Below are 23,299 nucleotides of genomic sequence, written 5' to 3'. Positions count from 1 at the left end.
ATATTCTGGCTACCCGTACGATCTCTCACGCTCGTCTGTCAAATATATACCTTTACAGGTCCTTAAGAGCGCATTTATCATCTGCATATTCTGCTCTGCAGTCACCTATGTTAATTGTCTCTCATTGGCCGAAGGAGCAGGGACATCGAACGGCATCTCCCCCACGTTTGTGACGTTGAGGAGGAGGATCACAGATCGGCGCTCAATGAAAGAATGAATGAAAGTCCGAATGAATGAATTTGTTGCAAGGGAGGTTTTAAAATAAGATCAACAGAAGGATAGAATTGCAAAACTACGCACACCTGCTTCAGTAGTCACCAATAACTTCGCCGTCCGTATTTTAATCAGTTTTACACTTAGTCATGTCAAAGGGGTTGGACTCTTTCTTAAATTTAGAAACGATTAGAATCGGTAAACGATATATGGCATATCATGCACTACCGCACATTTGTGTGGCAATTAACATGCAAATAGACAGATATTGGACACTTCCAGAGAAAAACCAGCAGACTTGTCCTTACACAATTGTCCATCATGTCTTTTGGTGCCCTAACAGTCAGGCATTAGAATTTCATATCAATGAGCTTTAAAAAATGTAACTATTTTAGGAAGCTGCTAAAGATTTGCATTTTGTAGAGAGAGTTGTAAAGAGGGAGAGTTTTATTTCAGAAATAAAAGCACACATGAAAAAGACTGAAGAACAATTTGAAGTCATTATATTTTAATGTCCTTAGAGGAGTGAAACAGTTACAGTACTTATATGAAGCTAACAGTGCACTTGAATCTGAAAAGTAGGACTATCATATGCACTATCGGTAACAAATCCGAGTTATGTTAGAACACATACAGGTACTTTTATAAAGCGTCTGTATATCCACACCCCTGTTTCAAGGCAAAAAAATAAATTCCCACGACTTAGACAGGAACTGGCATGAGAATTTCCCATGTGCAATAAGAAAGAAATTCAAAAGATTACATTGGTTCAGTGGTCAGGTCTTCTTTATATATATATCATTTATAAATGTAACGAATCAGAATTTCTTCTGAAATGTTCATTTCAGAGGAAGATTTCATTGGTGGCATCACCCATGTTTGCAGTGGATGCACATGCATATCTCAAATTAAGAAAAGTATTTGAATCCTCACCATGACATTGGCAATATTCCTTCAAATACCGTGACTACTTTTCAGTATCATTGCTCTCCTCTGTTTATTGCAGGTCACTTGTGTAACATGTCTCAATTTACATCAAAATTGTTCAAAAAAACAAAAGAAACAAGCAGAAAATAACAAAAAAAATCATAAGAAAATAAAGTTGATATTTGACAAATAGAACTTCCCTGTCTTATGCTCAAAGGGATTAGACAAATATATTTCATTAGATTACAAAAAAAAGTCGGAATGAACTATGGTCTCAAGACAAGCCACAAAAGCCACAAAATTAAATGTTGTAGGTAGAATTCAGCACCTTTCATCGTAAACTAGCAGCTTCAGTGACAACGTCATCAAAGCGTTTGAAGGGTTACAAACAATATAAAAATACTCATCAGTAGTGTCTGCACTGAGAGCATGCGGACTGTAAACATGCATGCGTTATGAGGACATCTGGGAGCTGCCATAGATAATGAAGTACATTTTTTTTTTCCAAATGAGTAAGACGAGAAGACAATAATAAATAAATCTGTACATTAAGGAACCAGAAATACACAAGTACATGAGAGAATGCACACAAGCTAGGCTTTAAGACTCCTGATATGGATGAAGCCAAGCATTCTTTCTGAAAAAGAGTTCAGAAAACACTCAAGGCTTCAAAGCCAAGATAATAGACAAGAAGCTATCATTGGTCAGAGCACAAGTTTACAAAGCATTGCTGTGAATTACAAAAAAAAAAAAGAGAGAGAGAGGGAGAGAGAGCGAGAGGGAGAGAGAGGGAGACAGGGAGAGAGAGTGAGAGAGAGAGAGAGAGAATGAGAGAGAGAGACAAGATAAAAAATCCTCCCGACAGAGAGGCCATTTTTAACGGTGATTCATTAGATTGCACTTATAACTAGCGTCCCCATAAAAAAATAAACTTCCAATTACTGTACACTGACTACTAAGTGAATACATAAATACATCTTTTTCCTTTCGTTATAGAGTGCTCGATATGCTTTACAAGCCTGCAGTGGAGCCTTTTTGGAGGTGAATATTTGATAGATGTGCATGGTTATTCACCAATATTCTAAGACATCTGTGATTGATAAAGACAAACATAATATACGGCCGACAAAACAACAAAATCTCATCTAAATCTGAGTCAGATATTTTTTTCAAGATTCATATAAAGAAAAACTATAAGGAAAGTAAACTCATTGAGATTTCTGTATGTGACTTAGGGGGAAATTATTAGCAAGGGTATCTGTATGTATGATGAACATTCTAAAGGATGGGAACTGGATCCCTCCAGAACTAATTCCTCTCTCAATCCAGGGTTGCTAGAACTGCAAACAGTTTTATAACAAGTCTGTTCTCATTTCTCTCTCAAGATGTGTTGTGCTGTACATATTTGGAGGTTACAGTGACATATGGCTTCAGCAAGCAAATAAGCTGAGCAAAGCGTCTTGTTGTTGACAGAGAGGAATTTAAGTTTTATTTTTATTTATTTTTATTTTTTTTTCCTTTTCTATGCCAAGTTATGCCATTTCCCATTACCAAGTGATACTGAACACTTTAAAACATAAAAATGAAAGAGATCCTGAAGAGAAAAGTATTTTCTATTTCAATGTGTCAGTGTTGTCACAAGAGGCTTGAGTTAAACTGTTGGATGATAGCAAAAAAAAAAAAAAACAACCCAAAAATAAATAAATCAAAAATAAAAGGCATTACATGACTTAAGTGGTTCAGTGGTTCCGTGGAGTACTTAAGACGAACAGTGCACGTTTGGTTCTGACTGGAAGACATTCAATCTTCATTCTCCTCATATGTGGTTTCATCAAAGGGCCGGTCTAAAGAGGGAAGTATTCTATGCCGAGAATACTTCAGCTGCAGCAAATCACCCACCTCACTGATCATGCTCAACGCCTGAAAACAATCAACACAACAAAGTCAAATTACTCTCATCATCCAAAATAACACAGGGATGCTGAAAGACTGCCTTTCGCACCAAGGTCACTCTGCAGAACGGTAAACCTTCATTTCTACAAAGGTCCACATCCTTTAAGAAAGTGACAACTGAAATGCACCAATACACCAATGGTTTAATTCCCGAGACAGTTAAAAAAAAAAAAAAAAAGAAAAAAAAAAAAACATCTATTAGTTAGGCTTTATCAAATACACAAGAGTTTCCTCCACTAATTCTGTCTTTCTTTAACTCTACAGGGCTCAAGTGATAAGATGACACACAAGTCTCTACTGCTGTTGGGGATTACGGAGGGAGTGACAAATTTTAAAGGGGGAGAGAGCTCATCTGCAGGGGAAGAGGAAAAAAAAACAAAAAACAACAACAACAACAGATAAAGGGACATACAGTAATTGGTAGTCTCACCGGTTGCTCAGTGTTAAATGAAAACATGTTTGGGGAGAAAGATACAACAAACTTATCAATACTGCCAAAGAAGGATCATTACCACACCACAGTAAAATCACATGAAACACAGCAGGCAACATCAGAGCGGCTCTGGAAAGAGCAAAAACATATCAGGGGAAAAAAAAAAAAAAAAAAAAAACCATAGGGAGACATGACAAAATTGAATCTTTAATACTCTTCACCTCTATATTGAAAACTTATGTAAGCTACTGAATGAAACAAAGAGAACAAAAAAAAAGGTCTATGAAACAATTTGTGGATGTGATAACAGGTCACATCAAAAGTTACCCCCACTCTGTTTGAAAGGAAGGGTGGGGGGGGGGGGGGGTAGGGGTGAACCAGGGCTGGTGTTCCATTGAGTGTAGTTAAATCAAGTGTCCTTGGGGAGGCAGATTAAGATGTTCTTTGATCTCCTGCTGGAGCAGACCCCTGGGGACGGCCTTGCTTATGTAAACCCCTCAGCTACAGAGTGCACCAGGGTGCTGACACTGTCAGTGAATTTATGACACGGGACACTTTGAAGAGGGACCCTAACATTCCTCTTTCAGTGATTACAGTGAAACAAAGAAGCCATATCAAGTTAAAAACATTTCACTTTAGGAGACTGACTGCTTAGCTTTAGAACTCTGACAGGAGAGACTGTAAAATGAAATGATCTCTAATTTCTTTGACAAAGACTCACCAGTAATTTTAAAAGTAATTATTAACATCACATTGTAACATAAAACATCTTTTTTTTTCTCCAGAGTAAATTCTGGAGCAAATTTAAAGTGAAAGAAACTACACTTGAAAGAATCAACATTTATTAGGCAGTCTACTTATAAAAAAAAAAAAAAAAAAAAAAAAAGGGGGTTGAAAATCTGACTTTGGATGTGGTGAGAAGAAAATAAGACATGAGAGGGGTATTACCGTGTCTAGCATTTCTTTGGTGTGAGCTGCAGACACACAGAAGCGAGCTCTAGACTCAATTATGGGCGTAGCAGGGAAACCCACCACTACCACTCCAATGTTCCTCTTCAACATCTCCCGACCAAATGCCCTGGACACACCAAATGCAACACACAATTACAAAAGAAAAAAAAAAAATAAATCACTTGTTCCTTCTGGGAATAAATTCTCTCATCAAAGGTAAATATTTTGGTACACTTCTACTAGGCCCTATAACGAACACTACATGTATACATGTGTCTTCTGGTGAAAACCTGCCTTGAGCTAAATTACACAGCTTTTGGTAAGCATGGTCCATTTGAGGAATCCATGGTATATCAGTTAATAAGCTTCATTTCCTAATGAGTGTTCAGACACAACAGTTTTTTTAAGGAGAGCACATAAGCAGCTTGGGCTTCACACTGACCCAATTTTGGCAGGCATGTAGAGCATCATGGGCACAACAGGTGAGTCACTATTGCCGTATATGATGAAACCCATCTCCTGCAATCTTCTACGGAAATAAACCGTGTTCTCTGCCAGCTGCTGGACTCGCTCACGGCCTGGAAGAGAGACACGTAAGATGAAGAAAAAAAAAAAAAGGGTTTCATAATAAAAAAAAAAAAAATTCACTTGGCCCTACTCAGATTTTTCCACAGCCTCTCATGCGATCATACAATTAAATTTACCAATCCAGAGCATCCATTATTGAAGTTAATAGGAAACCTGACCACCTGAGCAATAAATTTTATCGCCAGGTTGGATCACGAGCTGAATCCAGTCCCTGCAAACAGGCGGTTTCAAAAAACTGCTAAAGAAGAAATATTTTATACCTGCTGATTTTATATGCCTATTTAAAATTTCCCTTGTGATGTCATCATGGTATGCGCCCTTCGCCGTACTGAAAACGGGATCAGATGTTTACATTTTCATGTTTCAAACGGGCAGTTTTTATCACGCTTTAGTTCCATCTAAACCCTGATGTCTATGTCAGAGAGATTCTGATCAGCTGGTTGAACAAAGCCCGGCGCTGGGGAGCCCTGACAAACTGTATCAAACTTCAGTTCTCTGTTTGGAGGGGTGGGGAGGGGGGCAGAAAAAGATGGAGGTAGCAAAGAAATATGCAGTAAACAATACTAAAACCATAAACAAGTTCCAAGCAAAAGCCCTTGTTTAGCTCAAGCACAGGAAGTGGTTTTGTGTCCACAGAAGGTTGAAATGTTCACAATCAACGTCAACAGGAATTCAGGGGACATCATGGCCTGCAGAGTAGTAATCTATTCAGAGAGCTTGCATTTCTCCCTGCCTTAGCTCTCATTTGTTAAACATTCCACGCATGCTAAGGACTTGTACGTTGGAATTTCCTTTCTCTGACCGTTTCTCACCCTCGTGTCGCCCAGAAGCTGGATGTCAGCGTGACATCTGGGTGCCGAGTTCTTGCCAGAACCCAGCATGAGAGTTTAGAAAAGGGCGTAAGGCCTTTATTGCATAAAACAAAAATCAAATCAAATGCTCACAAGTAGCCACACATTCCTCACTCCTGTGGCTACTTAAATTAAAATTGTTAAATCAAATATCTTGGGTGGTGAAACAGAAGCATCTGGTCCTTCAAGTGCAGGTTTTTTTTTTTTTTTGTCAAGCAGAAAGCAGCCAGCCTGAGTGAGAAATAAAAGCAGTAATAACTGAAGTGCAGTGTCAGGTTTAAAATGTACAGCCAAAGCTGCAACGTGACATGGGTCTCTCCGACGAGGCGTGTGTGTGGTTTGTGTCTGATGAGCTCTTGTGAAAGACGATTTGACCTGCTGTGAAATCGGAGTCTTTCACTGATCCCTTCCATGTAAATTGGCCACTGACAGATAAAGTAGGCTCCACGAGTCATGACCGGGTCACTTGCTCTGTGGTGAGGAGATCTTGCATGGCAAACGTGTAATGTTAAACACCTCCTTTTACTGGGACCCCCCCCCCCTCACCCCTCCTTCTCTTTTGCATGATTCTGGCAACCCTCCCCACACCCTGTCCCCTGCCAAACACTGTGGGAAACTACAGCTGACAGGCAAGGCCTGTGAATTTCTCATCCTCCTCATCCCAGAACTAACGCTTCTGCGACGTCATGGCAATATTTCTGCGACTGTAACTACAAAAATGCCAAACACCACTCGGTCGAGATGGAGCGAATCGCTTTTTGTCAGACTTTCAATGAGCCTGATAAAAATGAATCACTCCTGGGTCAAGTGCTGTTCTCATCAGAGTGAGAGACACGTTTAAACAGCGGCTATTGTGGCTGACAGGCATGACAGAGGACGATTAAAGGCTCGGCAGCCTCGGAATCCTCCGAGAGCCTCTTAATGAATGGCGGCACTTCCCTAAAGGCCGCTGATCAGCTACATAAACTGCTCAGGAGAACAAATGTACGAAAAGGAGCATCTGAAAGCAATAAAGTTTGAGGAGGGGAAACTCAAACTGCCCGACTTCAAGCCCCTCAGTCAGTGAGCAGGTCCTCCAGAGGGGGTGGGTGGGTGAGGGCAGTGGGATGGGGTGCAGCAGAGCTCTCCAAAGTAAATCTTTCTGGGGTACCCTTTCAACAGCTAGTTTCACAATGCAAAACCCTAACTCCTTCCAGACACGAGGCAGCAGGATTTGGAGCGAGAGAAGGAACAAGAGGGCTGAAAGAGCTTCCAGATGTGGGGGCTGTTTCCCTTTTTCAGAACACCAGTTCCTCCTCACTTCCTTTTCATCTAAGGGGAGAAGATAAGTACAAACACCCGTGTGGAGTTCAGGGCTTCGGAGAAACCTGGAACTGCCAAGCCCCCCCACCATGGAGGTCTCTAAAGAAGGGGTGACAGGAAGCTCAGCAGCTACTCCAAAGATGAAACCGACTGTACCTCTACTCATCTCGCAGGAAAATAAAGTCAAATTCTTCTCTGCTCCTGGTCTGGGGATCATCTCCAAACATCAACAGCCTGATAAATGAGCGCTGTCATATTTGTGGAGTGTTGAATTTCACGGCCCTAAAGCTTAATCCAAATCGCTCACATGTCGGAGTCACGTATCTGCTCACATATCTGACTGACCATTTCTAAATACAGCCTTTTAACATGGGAAAACGTTCAAGCGCATCAGGAATTCTGTAATAAAGATATCATAAATAATTCATCATATATACATTCATGACATACATATGCTACGGATTCGTATTTACAGGCAAACTACATGTGTGAAAATGTCAATCAGATGGCAGCCAATCACCTTTTGGCTGATCCTGCATTCTCCTGTTTAGAGGGTTTGGGGGGGAGGAGAAGGGGGTCTTGGGTAAACAGACTCTAACACCTAAAACATGTGTAACTGCACTTTGGAGCAGAAAAAGTCAACAACTTCAGACAAAGATGAATGCTCAACGTTTGTCAAAAGCACTTGTGTACATAGAGGAGTAATCAAGCTCAACAATGAGTTTAAGTATGCTCCCCCTCACTAAACTTTAACACCCTTGGCATGCCAAGGACAGATAAAACTGCAGAGTGTTGCCTCAACAGAGAACAATGCCTATGATTTATGTGGCTGACTTTGGACCAGATAGTGTGCCGCCTCTGTAACACCCCCACGTACGTTTAAAGTCTAGGCTGTCACTGGATAAAACCACAAATCATACATCACAAATACTCCATCTGCTTGGGATGGCAAAGACAGAAGAGAAAGAGTGCCAGATTTGCGTCTGTAGAGTCTTCTTCTCTAAGATGAAACTTTACTTTAATGTAAGATCAATCAAACCATGAGGCTAAAACATGTTTCCTGCATCTGTTTCAAAGGGATATGAGACCGAGATCTGAGTCGAGAGAGTATTTGGGGTCTCTGAAAAACATACTTCTTCTCTGGGCAGACGAATGTAAGAGAAGGATCACAATATATTTATGACATATTCTCTTTGAACTCTCTTCAGTCGTTGGTCTTTGTGCTTTAGTGTACCTTTTGATTAAACTTCAAGCTTAAATGTCAGCAACTATAGGACAGTTTCACGAACAAATGCTACGGAGTATAAATGCCTGACTGACCAAATATTGGCCAAGACCAAATAAAACTGTTTCGAGACAATGTAGAATTATTCATCCATGAATAAAACACACTTTTGACGACTCGTGCGAGATCTGTTGAACTTTACAATAATCAGCATTTAAGGTTGGAAGAAACTTATAATGCTTTTTCAATACTGATATTAATCACATCTGTTCAGGATGCACCTTAAAAACATGGGCTAAGGCCGAGCCCACTGGAAGTGAACCGAATGCTGTGCGTGTAAATGACTTAACGATTGTAAAACTGGCGACCCAGATTCCAGCAGTCAGAGGCAGGGAGCAGTTGAATTCTTGCGGTGGAGAAACAGGTACTGTGTCCATAGGGCTCAGGTGAAACTAGGCTCACTGGCTGAGGACTGGTATGGAGGTTCCTTTACACTCTCAACTGCTCTCTGGGTTGCTCCCAAAGTTATCGTTCTTGAATGTCTTGGGAAAAATGATCACAGCCTCAGCGGTTCGAAGACACATTGGCTTACAATGGTCCTATGTATTCTCGGTCAAAACAAATATTGGTTCTCACTTGTCTAAAGCTGTGAGAATATTTTGGATACGAACCAAAAAGAGCTGTAATATCATTTGTCCCCTCCCAAAGTTACAGTTGAGCCGTGTGGAAGGTGCCTTAAACAGTAAAACAGATTCAAATACATATATTTACTTTTTGGTTGGATAACTTTGACAGCTTCTCTTTTTTTAATCATCAGGTAACTGAGCTGTGTGTGGGTTTTTCCTTCTAGATTTATTAAAAGTGGCACAGCAATATCCCATCATGATACACTGAAGCCCAATGTGGATCGTTTCTGTCTCACAATGCCTGTTGGCACATAATTTCATTCCAACAAACCATATTAAATTGACTGTGACCTGCTGCTGAGACACACAAATCTGGATTGTAATTCAGCTGAACAGCAAACAGGAGGATGAGTCCTTCCCTTCCTCACATCTCCTCACTCTACCTGACAGACGCATTCAAATGCGATTCAAATGAGTTCGGTCAACATATGATGGAAAAAGGAAAAAAACACCACAGACCCATCGTATCCCAAAAAGAACGCTGGGCTAGGGGACGGTATTAACAATACATCTTTGTGGGACCCGCATGTGCATCAGGGAGACAGGAATAGCCCCTAGTCAGGTAGAGTTACATACATATTATTCATTCTGAGTAGTTCACCTGCCCCAGGCTGACAAGGTGGGAGTGGATGTTTGTTGTAGTTGCTTGCTATGATTGAGTGGCAGGGGGGAGGGAAACCTTTTGAGGGTATGAGCAAAGGGCCAGATCACACCAGCTATGTAGGTAATTGTTAACACATTTTTCTGAGGTTTCAACCTTGAGCTAAATATTTTACCTGGAAAGAGTCTGTGCATCTGTATAACTAATCAGTCTTACTTCATGAGTGGCGAAAAATTACACAGAGGGGGAAAAAATTTTTTTTTTACTTCTTCTTTCCTCTTCAAAGGTATTCTTGAGAAATGAGCATTTCAGATTTAAGTCCAAGTTTATCCACGTCACCTTGGACAAATAAATGGCAGGGCTGTGTTTTCAATCCAAAAATAAAACCCAGCAGTCAATAAAACTACACAAAATGAGATAGTGTTCAATTCTCTCTGTTTTGCAGGTGTGCTGAAATGGATGTGCGAGAGAGTGTGTTTGTGTGTGTGTGTGTGTGTGTGTATGCACGTGTATATGTGAGGGAGCATGTATGTGTATACGTGCACGTATGTGTGCACCTCAGGTCTGACTGCTCCTCTAAACAACCCCATCAGAACTGGGCATAGTGCAGTTGTTTTGTTTACTGTAGAACGGGTTAGTGACTCTGACGTGCCCACTGCAGTCTGGTAGCTGAGAAAGAAGACTGAGCAGATGCCCATCTCTCGCGAGTCTGATCCAGATACCTGATACGGCTCTGACAGCTCAGAGGAGACAAAGGCTGTTTTCTCAGAAGCGCACTGCAGCGCAGACTTTAAGACGGCAGGTTGCAAACCTTGCAATCAATGCTTCATTCATAAGCTGCCTATTGCCCTGCACAGAGTGGCTGTTAGTTAACTACGCCAGGCAGACTAACTTCTGGGATCTTTACTCTTAAAATTTTAGGTAAATGAGATTTTGTCTATGTTGGATACTTAATGTTTCAATCATATTCCTTTAATCATTTTCAAGCTGATACGAAGGTTGTCTCTCTACCTGCAAACAGAGGCTGGCCAAAGCCATAACAACTTTCTGATGCATATACTGCCATCTTGTGGCGCAATGCACAAACACATTGAGCGAGATCACTCACTGAGTGTACTTCAGACTGACTGAGTTTCTGTGACTTGCAGGATGTTTCAGATTCGGCGTGGATGTGAATAAATGTGAAAAAGGACGAAGCCTGAAGGAGAGCAGTGCTGTGGCAGTACAACTCACCCATCGTTGTTCCGTCCTCCCCCATAATGCACTTCATAGAAGTGATAATTTGCTCCACAACTGGAGGTGACATTGAAGTGGCATACACCGCACTATGAGAGTGAGTTCGCAGGTAGTCGATCAACTCCTGTTAAACAGAGGGAAAAAAAAAAAACACAGCAATGCATCAAAATATTGTACATGATGGAGAAAATGTAATATATCTTATTGAATTTCAAGACATCCGTGTTTCAATGTGCAATGAACTGATACAAGTAATAGATATTATTGCTTGATACTGAGTAAATACAAGTTCTTCTCCTCCAGGATTTTGTTAAAGCCCCTGCTGAAAACTGGGTCACCCAAGTATTAAAGCCAAGCGTGTTCAAGTAGGACTTAAGCAAAGATCTTTAAGAGGGGTGGATCTCCGGAAGGACTGTTGATCACCTGTTATCAGATAACAAAGGCAATTTCTGACCTTCTTCCCTCCTATGTAGCCACCAGCTGCACCAAAGCTCTTGGTGAAAGTGCCCATCATAACGTCCACATCTCTGGGATCCAGGCCAAAGTAGTCAACCACCCCTCTGCCACTGGGCCCCAGGGCTCCGATGCTGTGGGCTTCGTCCAGGTACAGGTAAGCCTTGTACTTCTTCTTCAGGGCGATGACCTCCGGCAGCCGCACAATGGATCCCTCCATACTGAGGAGAGGACAGGTTACTGCTTTGCACAAAACAACAACACACCATGAACAATGCACAACATTTAAAGTTTAAAATGAACTTTACTGTGTAAGAGTGGCAACTTCATGTAAACACGTAAAATGAATTGTTAAAACGTGTTTCGTCAGAAAAAGGCTTTATACAGTGAAAGATTTAAATCATTTAATTACTGCGTAGCAACTGGTTCCAACAATGACATCAAGTTTTGTGAAGTGCCCGTGAAACTTGTGACTGAAGAAACTTATGTTTGAAGAGTGTGTGATGGACAGTTTAGTCACCTGTAGATTCCCTCCACCAGGATGAGGATCTTCTTCCACGGCCGATGTGTCCTGGGCTGGCCGTTGACAATGGCGTCTCTGAGCAACTTCTCCAGGCTCTGCATGTCTGAGAATAAACAGCACACGCGCTTCATAAAACGTAATGCTGCACACTCGTGTCTGAGAAGAAACAGTACAGGAGCTCTATAAAACTTAACGCCACACACTTGTGTGCACTGGACTACTCCGTGGTACCCGTGTCAACATCCAACTCAGCTCTGACCGGGGTACAGAGCCACGTCAGACATTAGGCCTTTCACAGTTGGTACAAAAGTATTTTTAACCAAAAGTAATTAAAAAAAAAAAAAAACTTCAGATGTCAAAATCACCACTACAAAAGCTCTCATAGCACAGCAAAGCCAAGGAGTGCATCTAAGGTAAAAAAAAAAAAATTCAGGAACACGAGTGCTCTGTGTTTCTGAATTGGTGCTCTGTGTTTCTGAACTGGTAACAAAATATATAAAACATTCATATCGTGTTCATCATCAGCTTTGAAGCACACTTTCAATTCAATGTCATTGTCTGTCTCAAATTGAGAACCAAGGTGATTCATTTAGGATAATGTGGCTAAATAACTACTGTAGGAATGACCTTTCCGGCAACAAAATTCATATGCATGGTCTGTTGCACTCGTGCTCAGCGTCTGATCTAAATGTCACGGCTCTTGGCTATAAAGCTGATCTGTGGTATCCCAGTCTAGTTAATCTATAAGGCCAAAGTGAATTTTAATATCGGACCTAGACACCACATCAGTAATCCCATGCATATCAAAGAACAAAGTGCAACTATAGGAACAGAGTGATTTCATGCAGAGTAAAAGAACATGGTTTTGTTAGCCTGTTAGGCTGCTGCCCACACAGGAAGTTATCCTGCCTGTGATACAAACAGACCTTGGAACTAATTTGGATAAAAACAGAAACCTAGTGTACTTTGGAGATCTACCAGATGAGTAGCTCGGGACCCTTGGTCAAGCTGTGTAAACAGATGATAGCAGTGATGGGTGAGGGGCGACTAAGGACAAAAACAAAGGTCACATGAGCACTCACTGTTGTGCTTGAACACCCGGATGGTGGATCCAGACAGCCTGGCTCCCAGTACCAGAGAGGCATGATTTAATTCATCACTCAGGATCAAACAGCCCTGTGGAAGGAGAGAAGAGAGGAGATCGGGTCAGGTGTCAGCGATAACAATGTTATGAAACACAAGAAATTTCCAGTCGTCTCTCTACAAGGCTGTGACCGTGTGAGTAGCATGTGGTAACTCGGCCCATGAGTCTTAAAGCAATAGAATCTAAAGAACGGGATTACCTGCACCAGCATGACCAGCAAAAGCTGCAATACCGGTGCAATAAGAAACAGATAAGACTGAGACTTTCTGCAAAGTAAAAACTCGACACAGTGAAATACTCAAAGTTATGTTTGATATTCAAGGAATTTTCACTTTGAAACCTCCAGAACACGTCATAACCTCAAGTGCTGGCATGCAGTCAGACAGTTTAAATGTCGGTCACAGTGTAACCGCAGCCATTTCTTTTTTTAATCAAATTTGCAACCATGTAAATACAAGCTAAATGACTACTGCGTGACCTCAATACCGCACGCAGAGAACAGCTTGCCCTGGAAAATAAAGTCTTATGTGAGTTGCAGAAAAGAGGTATAGAGTTGTGGTTGTGAGAGGTGTCCAGCGAAGGTGAAGCGCCTTATCATGCCTACACTACTATGTGTACTCTAGGTTTGGAGGTTACTTTGAGACACTAGACCGACCTCTTTTCTCTGATAGGCCTTCAGTGGACAACTCAAAACTCAGAATATTCTCTATCAATCTCATATAATTCTTTTGGGACTTGCTGTGCATCCAACAAAGCCAAAGAAGGAGCTACTGTGTAGAACACTTGGCAGTTTCAACTGCAACCATTCCAAGAAGTTACGAGGCAATTCAGAGAAACAGGCACTGGAGATATGGGAACAGACATCCAAGAAAGCAGAGCACAGATATAAAACCAGAGAGACGGGAATATAGTGAGTTAGTGTGAATCCCACGTCTCCTAGTCTAGGTCTTCATACCTTGCCAGCTAGTGCTGGAATGTTCATCGAGTTCGTGGCAAAGCCCATGCCAAAAGCCATGGCTGACTCCACTCCCAGGAATGCAGCCACCAGTTTCTCCAGTTCCTCATGCTTATCCAAGTTACCTGAGCCAAAAAGACACATAAATCAGCGAAACGCACAAACACTCACTTCGTGCAGTATAAACAGCTGCAGAAGAGCCTATCCAAAGTCCTTAAAAGTCAGTGTCGCTAAGCCTAGAGCAAAGAGACAAGATTTGTGTGCTAGAGTTCTTGTTCATATCACTAATGTGTACTTTCAAATGTGTGTTTCTTGGATGGGTTCCACCCTAAAACGTTGGGAGTGTTTGAGTTCTGATAAGAGTGTACCTATCTCCTGCCTGGTACTGCCTATTCCTACACCATAGTTCATGGTGACCTGTGCAGCAGCGTTGGCACAAGGGCCTGTGTTCTCTGCGAAGCCCAAGTAATTATACGAGCCCATGTTGATGACATCTTTCACCACTCGGCCTGTGTAGCTAAGAGAATGAAATGTCATGTTAGAAATCCACAAACGAAAGCACGCATCGGACACATATTTCGCCTGTGAGTCTACAAAGGTATTTCAGTTATCCACTGATGGGTCTGGATAGAAATCTCAAGGCATTGACGGCACAGAACTTGTGCACCACTGTTTCTCTCCACTGACGGAGCATGCACATACAACATCATCACGTCAGCATACCATGCTTATCACTTCTTTCTTTACCAGCTCAATGTCAACTTTCAAAACTCTCAGTGCTTTTGTCAACCAAATCTTAACAGTGACCTTGATATCAGAGGCTTCAGTTTTTTCCTCCTTGAATATGATTAATGTGACGGTCATCACCAAATACACTCGTGTTAAACAGTAAAAAAAAAGAGGTTACTCCACATTATGTCCAGTCCTGGTTGTGTGCTGCAACACTCACTCAAAAGTCCAGTTGTAATCATAGGAAATCCTCTCCACTAGATCCATCTTGGCCCCTGGAACACTGCAGATAGGCCTGTTCCAATTGTCCCGTATTCGCATGTATAAATTTCTTGTGTAGAAATTTTCAAAGTCTTGATAAAGTGGAACAAAGTCCTTAAAAAAAGAGGAAAGAAAAAGAAATATGGAACGCAATTAATAACATCAGTCCCTTAAAAACACGCTGGGTCATCAGAATAAAATAAGTAAAAACTAAGGTGCATGCACAAATATCTTTTTTTTTTGTCATTTCTCTTTAATCTAGAAACAAAGGATAAAAAACACACACATACAGAAGTAGTCCCACAGAACACTTCATTCCTTTCAAGTAATTTACTGTAAGGCAAAAGCAGTCCAATATCCTTCCTCTGACAAATTTCCCTCTTCCTCTCAAACATGCTCCAGTAAATCACGACATGAGAAACAATGCCTCACATTTTCAGTGCATGCAGCACAATAATGATAAGTACGGATAAGTCATAAAAAGCTGGAAATGTTTCCTTCATGTTCCATTACTGGAATTCATATTCGGTTGTTCACTGATCCCGAGAGGTTCTGTGGTGTGACCTCTTTTTTTTTCAGTTTATAAAGGTGTTTTGGTTTACCTTCTGTTGCTCTCTTTCTCTGGCAATGTGACACTTCTCAATTTTCCAGTCCCTCAAGAAGTCCCTCAGATATCCGAAGATGGTAAGGATGCCGTAACCCATGTATGTGAGGACAGCAACAAACATGGGAGTCTCCTCAAATGATTCAATGAAAGGTCTACTGTACACCCCTCCATTGCATGCAGTGTGGTACACCTATATGCCAAAGAGTTACAGAACATGGTATGCCAACTATGCTCATACAAATATGAAAAACATTGTTTATATTGGCTGCCTTTCCAAAACAATTATGTCTCTCAGGCTGTTGAATACCCTAGATGCTTTTGTTCAGCTCTTCCGAGAACAACAGGATTTAGCTAGGGTTAAAAGGCTGCTTAACCGCAATAAGAGAACACAAAACATATGCTCATAGCAAGTGTTTATACTATGCAGTTACATTCTTGTAGAAAGTTCTGTGATTTGCTGCATATGTATGACTGTTGCTCTGATCTGCAAAGCATGCGCAAAGTTTGACATATTCAGTTTAAAATGAAGAAAACTAAATGCATGGAGAATATCCCTGTTCTCATTTGATCTGTTCTGTATGAAAACAAACAAGCAAACAAACAAACAAAAAAACATATTAAAACATTGAACAAGGTTTTGATTCTTCTGAAGCTTTCAAATCTAAGTATGAGAATCAGATCAAGCAGGTCATTGAAAACCCTCTGCTTTGCAAGCACATGTGACTAGTCATGCCTCACACAGAAATACCACAGAGGCAAGCGGAGGTGACATCCTCGTGAACGGCAATCAGCTCGGAGTCAATTACCAGGCAAGGGCCTAGGCTACAAGCCCTCTGATATTAGGAATAAAATAATGCTCCTGTTTTGTTCCTAATATTAACAGTTACGACCTAATTTTGTTTATGACAGATATAAAACTAACTTAATAGAATTTGAATTTTATGGGAATCTTGATGACTGGTCATTAAGCGATACATTAACCTGCTGCATAACTAAAGCCTTTCAAGGTAAGTTGATACATCACACCACTAGGCCTATGAGTTGTTAAACAGGAAAGCGCATGTGACATTTTTATTTATTTATTTTCCTCTGTGCCAGAGAGGACTGAGCTAAGAGGTACACTGACCTTGTTAGGAACTGTATCCTGATCTACATCCTTGAGGGAGACAGACCTTTGAAACACTGATATTTGATACAGACTAGAGGCAACAAGACAGACGTAAACCAAACAGAAGTTGTCTCCATTCTCATCTCTTAACATTTGCAGTCAAGCAGGGTCATCTCTGGACTACATGTACGGGAAACACAGTTGCACAACTTCCAGGGAACCGAAACAGATACAAGTATCCATTCTCCACGAGACAGGTTTTAGTTTTTTGGTAGGTTATTCAATAACAATAAACTATCTTGCTCCTAAGACTACACCAAAAGAATTAAAAAAAAAAAAAAAAAAGACACACCTAGCCAGCCACCTGTCAAACTTGGAAGCGAGGGACATTTCAGATCCTGGGCTTTGTACATACGAGAGCTTGCTTTCTATCGTGATTATACACCAGCCAGTTAACTTTGTGACTGTCAGTCTCAGACTTGTCATACGACTTGGGTTAACGAGGCAATTTTGTGCAGCACAGGCTGGATCAAAACAAACAAGCTAAATCAAGGCAACGAGTTAAATTTCGAATCTGGCTGTACTAATGAACGTTACAGTTAATCCTAGGAGCAGTTTAGCAACGTGCTGATTTGAGAATCGCTTCCTATTTTCATCACACTGTAGGGCCTCACCTTCTCCTCGGCGTAGCAGTTCTTCTGCTGCTTGTAGTGGTAATGATTCTTTACGAAGCCGTTTCTTCCCGGTTTTACACCGTTTGTTGCACGGTGACAAACCTCTCCGTTTACCGCCTTATTTGCTGCACTTTCCGTCATACTTCTCTACGCTTAAAGACATACAATTACTTTAATAAAAAGTACAGTATCGAGATTTATTTGAACTGTTGACGTCTGATACAGGGTAATGCACTTTCCAGCCACCCTGCAAACCACAGGCAAGAAACCTGAAATTCCTGCCCCGCAATACCGGAAATCAACGCCCCTGGCAACCAGAGTCAACCAATGACAGCGGCACATATTGAATGAGGCGTGGTTTCACTTGTCTCTTTCCAGCCCATGTTCCAGCCTTACTCAGGGAGTGGCCCTCAGTAGTCCTGCGAGAAATGAACCGGAGTAACCTTTTCAAATATTCAAACGCTTTTTTTCAGATGACGCTCTTCTCACCTGCATATCTTATCCTTCCCAAACGATTTCTTTAAAAATTTGAAAATCGGATCATTAACAGTAGACAAGAGCGCCATGCGATTTCAAACATGAAAGAGTACGACATAAAAGTGAAGAATTGCTTATTCTGGCAGCAAATATGTCAAATAGGCTATAATGTAGTCATCTGTAGGTAAAGCAAGACAGCGCTGCCAATGCACGGACATACCATCTCTGAAATAAACAATACCAGGAAATGGCAGTCACATATCAGTTTTGACACATTACCTAAAATTACATTTGAATAAGTTTTTACAGTGATACAATGGCTTCTCAAATGTCAAATGTCTTTTGGGGTTTTTTCAAAAGTGTGTAAGTTATATCTGAGATGCGGCACTCTCATATCTCAGAACTACATTTCAGCTACTGCTGTTGCAGCGTTGAAATTCCTTTAAGGTTTTGGCGAATTGTTTAGAATGAATGAATGAGAAAAGAAAAAAAAATAAAAATGATTTTCTTTCGCTCATTTTGAAACATGAATTACATCTCACTCCCCACTGCCATGTGTTTACAATAATAATTCTGAACAGAAACATTTATTAACAGCCTCATGGAACATTTATTTCATGGTTAAGTTTTGTTGATCATTACAAGTCAGATTCCTTATGATTCACTGTATAATTTAGTTTATACATCCCAGTATGTCAACATTTATTTCTTCCCTAACAGAAAATAAAAATGTGATTCTCACCTTGACACTTAACATATTTGAACAGAATACTCTAACAGATCAGTCAGAAGGAAAAATGTGGACGTATATCAATAGCTTCCAACGGACTGCAGGGTGAAATGTATTGCAGGAGCCTGATGGTGTCTCTCTAACATCATTCTCTGTACAGGCCCTTTATTTGGGTGAGGGGGATTCTGTCTCCCTCCCACCATCCTTCCTAGGGCAGTCAACAGCCTGACTTTTTTTTTTTTTTTTTTTTGGTGTGTGTGTGTGTGTTTGTGTGGGGAAAAAAAAACTGCTGGCTCACCTTTCAGTCACAACCGATGCAGCCACAATTAAACTTGTTAGAATGAAAAGTGCCTTTGAATTAAGGACCTCCACCTCTCCGTCCTGGCTCCAGGCACTCCCCTCTGTTTTAGCTTAATAGGTTCATTGTCACTTTGAACTTGCTGGAAAAAAAGACGGTTGGGATAACATGTTTCCCTGCTGTGGAGGTGAGATAAGACTATTTAACTTTGCACATGTTTAATAACAGCTACCATTACTTTTCTATTTACGCATTAAATGATGTCTATTTCAGGGTTCTGCTCCCTTTCTGGGAAAAGCATCAGGTCTGTGCTTGCACATGTTACATGGAGCATGTCCTACTATGACTCCTCATTGCCTTTTTCCACGAAACTTGCTTAGAGGGTTTTTTCAGTGTACTGGGTTGTAGGATGGGTTTCATTACGTTTGATTGACATGTGGTTGTGCTTGGCTGAGTACATTGTTGTTGTTCTTGTTGTTGTTGTGTTATGCAGCCTATTTGTTTTTGCTTTTGTTTTTTGCGCTGTTTTTTCAAATGAAAAAAAGTCCTGCTTCATACAAAGGCACTTTTTTATTGTTTGATCGTTTTTTTTGTTTGTTTTGTTTGCTTTTTTATTTGGTCTCTGAGGCCAAAAAAACAAGATCATTCACTGTAAATGAATGATGGAAGGCTGAGGTGAATCTGATTTTTTTTTTCTCTTATGAAAGACATTCTTTGTTGATTAAGTAGTATAGCATTCACTCATATTTCACTTTTCCGTGAGCGATAAATAAATTTAATAATAAATAATAATAAAAGATGCTCTGAGGGCAGGACAGGTGCTCCAGCATAAACCGCTGAGGTCCCCGCCCTGTTCCCGTTGTGTAGTGTTGTATCATACCTTAACCGAGATTCACCACCTTTCCATACTTATATTTGTGCAAGTAACCTTCCCATGATTTGTGTGGTAAGTAATGTTATAATGGTATTAAATCCATCTGTGTAATAAAATCCATCTGAAGTTCAGTTCATTCCATTTCTCTGTGTTCAAACTATCTCTGCTTGTAGTGCTGTACAAAGCAGACATCAACAGACCAGCTAAGAGACTTGGCCAATACATTAAAACCAAATCTTTATCTTTCACCCCCTCTTCTTTTTTTTGTGAAACTATTCTGTTTTTAATTAAATAAAGAAACAAAAAAGAGAGAGAGAGAGAAAAGGGAAAAAGCAGTTTGCTCCAAGCATTCAGCGGTTCTAAATCTCCTTTTTTTTCTTCCTCTTCATCTTCTTGCTGCATTGACTTTTCACACTGATCCAGGACTCTGGTTTATATAACCGTTTGGGTGGAATGTCACTCAAGGAGATTGGTGTCAGGACTGATAACGCACCAAAGTGATCTGAGTCTGAGATCTCGCCACCTAATTATGGAGCCTCTTGCCCGACTTGCATCTGGAAAGGAGTGATAAGAGGCATGGAGCTGATGGGAATAAAACAGGGAGGGGGGCTGAGTACTCGCTCCCTCTCGCCTTGCTTGGATTCATGCTCGCTGCTGTTGGTACTATATCCAGCGTAGTTGGGAGAATGAGAAAGAGAGAGAGCGAGAGCAAGAGGTACCCATTTTCAAGTTACGCCGCAGTGCAGATAAATGTTAGAGAGAAGAACAGAGGTGTGTAAACTGAAAGTAGCCCTGCATCTTCACACACGTAAAACTCGGCGTATGCAAGCCACGTTTTAGTACCTGTCACTGTTTATACCTAGTCACCAGCTCAACCATGCTGTCATACCTGTAGAATCCAGTCACTGACATCTCGTGCATTCCCCTCTTCATGTCACTTCACATTTCCAGTTGAGTGATTCTGTGATTCTGTGTTTGATTTAAACCAGTAGACGTGCCAATGAATATCTGACATTAGATGCGGTAAAGATTTATCTCGCTCTTGCATGCGAAGCAATCATATTATCATTGGCATAGCTCACATCACTGCTAATTCTACCAACACTAGGGCTGAGGTAGTTGTTTTAGTTTCCATTTGAAACAATGGAAAAATCAGTTGGCCAAGTGTACAGCAGGGAGTCTAAGAGAGAGGGGAGAAGAGAGAGAGAGAGAGAGAGAGAGAGAGAGAGAGAGAGAGAGAGAGAGAGAGAGAGAGAGAGAGCTGGTTTGTTAAACATGGCGAGCTGGTGTGGCTGAGCCACGTGAGGATGATGAGTAGTCAGTGCATGCAGCATTCCTCTTATCTCTCTCCCTGTTGCTCCTCTCCTGCTGCTCTCTCAGACGCCACACGTGACACCACAAAAGAGCTCCTACATTTCAAACCATGGTTGGAAAACCCATTACACTTCAACAGTAACTCGAATGCTTCTGAGTGGACAGAAAATGTGGGGTCATCCCCTGCTGTCCCACCCTGGACTGCTGTACTTTGTGTGCGCATGCATATGCGTATGTGTATGCGTGTGTGTGTGTGTGACCAGGATCTCCTTCTCTTATGTCACAGGAAAGGAACGCTTTGGAATGCATGTACTAACCAAAACAATGAGATTGCTGTACAATTCCTTTCCACATAGTTTCCAGTTTTCATTTCCTTTGGCCTTCCTGTTTGTTTAAGAATGATAGGAAGTGTGATTCTGTATCACACAGTTGAACAAAAGGGCTCTTACAAATGTAACTAACAAATGTAAATGACTACAAGGACCACAACAAACCACAACTGCTGAGGCCTCAAGTGTATGACCACTAAGTGACGTGAGAGGAATACTAGTAATGTCTGGAACTCATAATCTAAACACAGCACCTTCAATATACAGATAAAATTCATATTCATGAGTAGTTTTACATTTGCTCTCTTCTCATTTCGGCAGGGTTTTTTTGTAATGAGAAAATTTAGCATTAATCACACTGCTTAAACTGTTATCAGTACTATGGAAGAGTATGCTCTCTCAAAATAATGTATGTCCAAGCTGTAATCATTATACAAATTTTACGCACAATTAATGAGTTAATATTTTAGAAGGAATTTTTTTCAGCTTATTCCAAGGACATCATGAACCTCACACAGTACTTTAAAGCTTTTTTTTTTTTCTTTAAATATGCCCTGGATTTTATCGAAGCATCCCGTGGCATAATGCCCCTCTCTACTGAAAGATTCCATTGCGCACCTATAATTAACATACTTGCTCTCATCCTGTTCTTAAGACCCCCTGACCTATAGGTGGCGCTGTTGGACCACAGGACTCAGATTGAGTCTAAAAACTATAAAACAACTGATTTCAAAGCTGTCACCGGCTTCAATCTGAACCAAGAATATCTCCTTGCAGTTTGGGTGACAATTGTTTCCATACTTTTCAATAACAGGTATTTGACTTAAAATATCAGTGGATATTTGTAGATGTGTGAACGTTAGCGTCAGCTCTCAGATGCTAGAGCACCTGGATGGAAGACTGAGTGAATAACAGATGGTAGCTAAACATAGAGCTTCACATTGAGACACAGTCAAAGTCCTCAATTTTGCCTTTCATGTGGCAACATGTTATAACTAAGTTCTGTCAGTCAGTACAGCTTATGGTCGGTGAAGCCCAATTAGACTGCTGCTTGGTCAAAACGCAGATAAGAATGTTGCAGAGTTCATTTATGAATCATACAATGGCACAATTTGTTCAAAGGTGCGCAATCAACCAATCATAGATTCCATTGTTCATTTCCAGTCTGTTTACATTGTTGTGTCCATTTTTCCTCATAGAAAATGATTTGTGATTATTTTGGTTTTGGTGAGTCTTGTTACATTCGGTCGGAAACACATGTCTGAAATGGAACGAATAACAATGCCGTTTCATCAAATCCAGCAGTACCTGCTGCTTTATACAAGAGAGCGAAGGCTGATAATGTAACTTTACATAGGCACACTACATTTCTCTCTGTCTAACCTGGACCCAATTACAGGGGCCCTAGAACAATTTCACAGTGCTTGTCTGGGTACTCAGTAGATAGAGTTGCCATGGGAGCCAGCGTGATTGAAAAAGAAAAATTACAGGCTGCCAGAAGGCGGTGCGCTGCAAGAGAGACTGCCAGCACTCCTCCGGCACTCACACGACACACAAAGAGATTATGTTAAATGTAAACAAAAGTCCTTTCACCTCTGCATTCCTCCTCTTTACACGTCTGAAGTAACCATGACTGGATGACATCCCCAAACCCATTCTCAATACCACAGAGCTTACAGTTACAGTTTTCTGTATTTCTGTTGACAAGAACTTCAGATAATCAGAACGCTTTAGATGCTACATTATGTCATTTTTTTCTCTTTTTTTCTTTCAAAGCGCTGTCATCTGGTTGGATCGTGAATCTCTTTGATGGAGCAGTGTATTGTCTTCATCCCTTGTGCCAAACTGAAATAAATG

The 23,299-nt window shown here is 40.9% G+C and overlaps 1 protein-coding gene across 1 annotated transcript; it reads right to left on the bottom strand.

Moving 5' to 3' along the window:
* Positions 1–2,856: 2,856 nt before the first annotated feature.
* sptlc2a (serine palmitoyltransferase, long chain base subunit 2a) lies at positions 2,857–17,561 on the bottom strand. The gene is made up of 12 exons (XM_030780671.1): positions 17,421–17,561; positions 15,634–15,828; positions 14,991–15,145; positions 14,410–14,558; positions 14,042–14,166; positions 13,025–13,118; positions 11,940–12,045; positions 11,421–11,640; positions 10,964–11,090; positions 4,920–5,055; positions 4,475–4,604; positions 2,857–3,060 (listed from the first exon to the last, which is right to left on the bottom strand). Exons 1-12 carry the CDS (start codon positions 17,559–17,561, stop codon positions 2,941–2,943), a joined length of 1,698 nt encoding a protein of 565 aa, XP_030636531.1. The 3' UTR covers positions 2,857–2,940.
* Positions 17,562–23,299: the final 5,738 nt, after the last annotated feature.

The sequence above is a fragment of the Chanos chanos genome, chromosome 1, assembly GCF_902362185.1.
Source record: "Chanos chanos chromosome 1, fChaCha1.1, whole genome shotgun sequence".
Classification (NCBI taxonomy): Eukaryota; Metazoa; Chordata; class Actinopteri; order Gonorynchiformes; family Chanidae; genus Chanos; species Chanos chanos.
This window is presented reverse-complemented; position numbering and strand designations above follow the sequence as displayed.